The 5235-nt window shown below is 35.4% G+C and overlaps 1 protein-coding gene across 3 annotated transcripts in view; it reads right to left on the minus strand.

Moving 5' to 3' along the window:
* Positions 1–5235, minus strand: part of LOC107563229 (platelet-derived growth factor subunit A-like) — a 21496-nt gene that overhangs the window by 13726 nt on the left and 2535 nt on the right. For 2 of the 3 annotated variants that reach the window (XM_016248041.1, XM_016248043.1), the window contains exon 2: positions 4238–4337. In XM_016248041.1, coding sequence (XP_016103527.1) covers positions 4238–4337 — 100 coding nt within the window. The remainder of the gene's footprint in view (positions 1–4237; positions 4338–5235) is intronic. The other variant, XM_016248042.1, reaches the window with a different exon arrangement.

A 5235-nucleotide genomic window follows, 5' to 3' on the forward strand; every position in this document is an offset into this window, starting at 1 on the left:
GTGTGTGTGTGTGTGTGTGTGTGTGTGTGTGTGTGTGTGTGTGTGTGTATACACAGTATATATAAACTATTTGTAACCAATTAACAATATACACTACAGAAATGTTCAAACTAAATTTGTTATCTGATATTGTTCTACAGATATTTTAGCCTGGTTTAGATAACTAAAGCATGCAGTGTGGTTAACCATCAAACTGGCTAATCTGTGAGTGGCAGAAGAACTGCGCCCAGCTCTGAACTGTGAGGGTGCGTCCGTCAGGAATGCTGAGAGAGCAAAGCACCCAAACACACTCGCTGAACTTAAAAGACTGCATGACCACACACAGTCCTGAAGCAGGAAACACAAGTGACATGACAACAAAAGCCCCACTCTGTTCTGTGTCTCTAGTTCGTCTCATCTTTCCTACCAAATGGAAGGCCATTGTTTTTAAGCTGTTTTTCAGACTCAGTCAAAGAGTAAGCACTGACCCGCAGAGAGAGAGAGTTCAGCATTTGATCCTGCACAACACACCTTATCTCATGTTCACATCAAAACTCAGTGTTATGATGTCAAGCTCAAGACCTTTGTTCTCTTGAACACAAAAACACCAGAAGACCATCTGAAAGAAAGTACTGCTGTCAAAGCACACTTAAAGCAACAGCTCACCCAAAAAAATCATTTTTGTCATCAGATGTTGTGAAAGAATGAAACGGAGCAATGTTTCTTTGTGTTGTTCTAAACACGTGTGAATAAGCAAATGAGATTTGAGATCTATGGTGAAGAGATTTTCAGTGAATAATGGCTTTTTTTTTGTGTACCTTCAATTTATTCATGTTTGTCAGTGGAAAAATACTAAAATAAATGTTTTAATTTTGAATTTATTTATATACTGTACAAAAGTATTGCTTATACAGATTAAAAGTGTCATGTTTACGTTAACTCTGTGTGTGTGTGTGTATGTGTGTGTGTGTGTGTGTGTTTAATTTGCTATATTTAATGCCATATTTAATGAATGTGAATAAGAAAATGTGTCTTACATAATATTTACTCATATATAATTTTTTTTTGTCAAAAGTATATAAAAATGTAGCATTATCTATCAGCATATTCTCAACCAAAAACTGACTTATTTCAATCTGAGAAAACCATATGAAAATATATCTTGTCATATTTACTCATATTTTAATTTATTACAATTACATTAATTTTTTTATGAAATGTACTCACATTTTAAAAATATGACATAAGATATGTTTTCATATGATTCTCTCAGATTGAAACAAGTCCATTTTTGTTTGAGAATATGCTGATAGATAATGCTACATTTTTATACTTTTGAGAAGAGAAAAAATATATATATATATATATTATTGTTAATTAATTCATTAATTTTTCAAAAGTAGCATTATCAATCTGATGACAATAGTCAAAAATGGTGCTTATTAATCTGTCTGGTTTATATATCAGTCTGTATGGAAAAGAGCTGCTAAACGTCTCATTTCCATCTTTTTCTTCAACAGAAGAAAGACAGTCATACAGGTTTGGAAAGACAAATGAGTGGTTAAACGATGACAGAATTATCATTTTCAGTGCATTATTCCTTCAACTCCTCTCCTCTCTAACACTGTAAAACAGTATCATTTGGCAGGTGATTTTTAGCCACATTAGCTTGCAGCACAATAATTACAGATACGATCTACCTGCAGCGAGCCACTTTTATGTGCCCTCCTCACAATCGCACGATGCTGATGAAAGCATTCTTCCAATAACTGTGCAAATTGCTGGTTCTGAACTTATAATCTTTGGCATTACCAGCGCAGATCTTTAACCACTAGGCCTCTATCATCAAACCCCTGTGTCTCTAACTATCTCTCTCTGCGTGTGTGCTTTCACTGAATGAATTACAAAGGACAACATTAGCCCGTCTTCACGGATTGACAGCTGTCCTTTCATCAAACAAAAGGACGTCCCTCCATCTGTGCCGTTTTCTTCTGGATGTGAAAGCGCAGGGCGACAGGAGAGACAGACAGATGGATGTTGATAAGTTAAAAGGCTGCTGGGAGGCGCAGAACAAGTGCGGCCTGTTCCAGGTGAGCGGAGAGGTCACATGCGCTGACCTCAGCGAAAGAGAGACACCGTTTCCTCCCTAAATCACTGTCACTGCTTTCATGACCTCTAATTATCCGTCCATTAGAGGGAGATACCTATCTGTGCCTTCCTCCTCTCATCATTCGCTCCTCGTATGGACAGTTGACGAGGTTAACACTCTGATCTGAGACACAACAGCCTGGTACTGCTTCCTAAATGAGACTAATCAGAACGGAAAACAGGAAACCGCTCATAGCTGCTTAAACAATAATAGCAATGATATCAATAGTCACACAAAGCGCTTCTGATATCTATGGAAGCCCATTTCAGCCACAGATGAAAAAAAAACAAGAAAGGTAATTCTGACTTTTTGTCCCGCAATTCTTCTTTTCTTCTCAGAATTGCAAAAAAAAAAAAAAAAGTCACAATTACCTTTTTATATTTTTTTCCCCATGGCATTTTTTCCCCATAATTCTGACTTTGTATCTCACAACTCTGAGAAAAAAAGCCAGAATTGTCAAATATAAACGTAGAATTGGGAGGATTTATTTATATATCTTTTTCATAGATATCTGTTCAGAAATTAAGAATTAAAAACCCTGCTTAGCCTATTTTTTTTTTTTTACATTTTATTTTGAGTTTTGATCTTAAATTTGGTTCCTGAGTGGGAGCGGTTCCTGAGTGATTACAGTGAACATGAAAACAACCTATTCAAGTCCTTCTCTTTGACTGACATGCGACGGCTTTGAACAGTCTGACTTTAAAAAGATCTGAAAATATACCATCACTGGCGTCAGGCATCTTTTACTAGTCTTTGAGTGTCTGACAGACAGCCTGATTTATGAGGACACCAATAAAAACTAGAATACTAGAGTACTATATCTAAAAACTTGAAATGTTGTATCTATTTGAAACATACAAAGGCTATATTTCACCCTAAAATCAAAAGAAAAATATGTATATTTATTTAATTAGCCTATTTTAGGACTATTAAGAATTTTGCACGAAAAATATTTTCTTGATAATATTTTTTAATAACAGTAGTTTTTACTGTGCTTAACTGACTTTAATTAAAAAATAAACTATAAAATAACTCAAATATAACAAAAAAAATTATATATATATATATATATATAAAATCTTCAAATAAAAATAAAACAAATGATTAAAGTATGTAATTTTAAATAAATCTTAAATATATATAAAAAATTAAGAAATATGTCATTTCTTTTTTTTCTGTACATTCTGGAGTGAAATGTAACCTAGACATGTTCTTGACAGGTGTGATGAGATTAACCCACATAGCATATAAAAGTCACTTATTTACTCCAATGCAGTGCACACTAATTCTAACCAATGGAACCAAAAAGACCCCCCCCAAAAAAAAAATTTTTAAGGCAGATATTTTCAAACTTCAAAAGAGCCCCGCCATTTGATATATTACAAGTGCCTGTGTAAATACCAGCTCAAGTGAACTCAGAGACGGCTCGTGTTAGTGCTCACTGTAATATTATCCAAACTAAAAAGAAGGAGGAAAACCAGCAGCAGAACACAAGATTTCAACCCCGTACAAAGCATATTTCACTCATGCGTTTTACTGTTAACATCACCACTCCTGTTGCAACATTAAATGCCCAGAGGACTTGTATTTATGACATGAGGCGATGCTCTGTTATCATTATTCAACCCGTCCCCCCTGCACACCTATCACACCTATGCTCTCACCACAGAAACCAGACTGGTTACACGCATACCCCACATTATACTGTCTTGCTTTTGTGTGTGTGTGTGTAATTACCGGTAATTCCCCTGTAAATGAAATTATAGTGGGCAAATGAAACCACTTGCGGACAACTTAAGTATAGGAAAACTTGGCTTCCCGTTCGCCGTGACGTAAGTCTGGAAATAAGATCCATGCGTTGCTCTAAAAACAGAAGCGATCTGCTAAGAACTAATTATGACTCTCCACCCATTGGCCAGCATAAACGATACCTTTAAATTGTTTTGTGCCACGTATAAAACACAGCTTCACGGTTTTGTGACATGTACAACATTAAAACCACAGCAACTACAACAAACACCTGTAAATAGCCCTGCCACAGAGACACAGGAGATTAGCTGTTGAACAAAGTCCACCAGAGGTGTCAAGAAGACAATGAGCAGAATTTACCTGGGGAATTTACCTCCAGTAGCCGCTGGAGGTCGCTGATGCTGTTGATTTCGCTGTGGGACAGTCTGTCGATGAAATCCTGAGGGATTGCAAACTCCTTCTGCCGACATAAAAAGAGGTCAGCTGCAATTCGACAAATCTAGCACGACACAGAAGTGTATTTCTGCGTAAGAGTAGCGTAAAATAAAAGTCTGAAAAGTTGAAAAGCCATTCTGAAGAAGCATTTCATCAAAAATCGAGTAGATGTAGGCTATTTTCCTGTTACAAATTAGGGGGGGGGGACAATATTTAGCCTGTGTGGAAATAAAATGTGACTAAAAGAAGAAATAACATCTGTTCTCTTTATATTTATATATCTTTCTTCAGATTTTAGTGGACAAAATATATCCCATCTAAATTCTCCCTCATAAAAATGATGGACAATGCCATAAAATTATACTGAGTTATTATAACAACATCTTGAGTACAAGCACAAACGTCTCCTATTTTTATAGTTTTATGTGATATTTTATCAGGTTTGTCAGTAGGGGGCGATCTTCAATAGTCAACCCTGTCACCATGCTTTTGTACAGTAAAACAGTTGTTATTAAAAACTAGTCATTTGTAGAAATATCAGCTTATGCACATGGCCAATTATGGCTAAATGAACTAAAAAAAAAAATCGAAAAGCCCTCGAAGATTGTTAACCCTGTTTTTTTTTCTTATTTTCTTTTTTTATAGGCGTATCTCCCAACATACACATATATAAATAAACGTAAATGTAAGATGATGTGACACAATGCAATTCTTTGTCTGATATAAGTGTTTTCATTTTGTAGAAGTAGTAAATATCTAATAAAAGAATGCTGTACATATTCCAGAGAACAGCTGAACTAATTATCACATGTTCACCCGCAGCCACAATTGAGTTGATACCATAAAAAATAAATAAATAATGATATGGATCTAAAACGCATTTACCATAGATCATTAATACCATCAAGAAAATTACTGGGGGG

The sequence above is a fragment of the Sinocyclocheilus grahami genome, unplaced genomic scaffold (assembly GCF_001515645.1).
Source record: "Sinocyclocheilus grahami isolate Dianchi unplaced genomic scaffold, SAMN03320097.WGS_v1.1 scaffold863.1, whole genome shotgun sequence".
In the NCBI taxonomy this organism is placed as follows: Eukaryota; Metazoa; Chordata; class Actinopteri; order Cypriniformes; family Cyprinidae; genus Sinocyclocheilus; species Sinocyclocheilus grahami.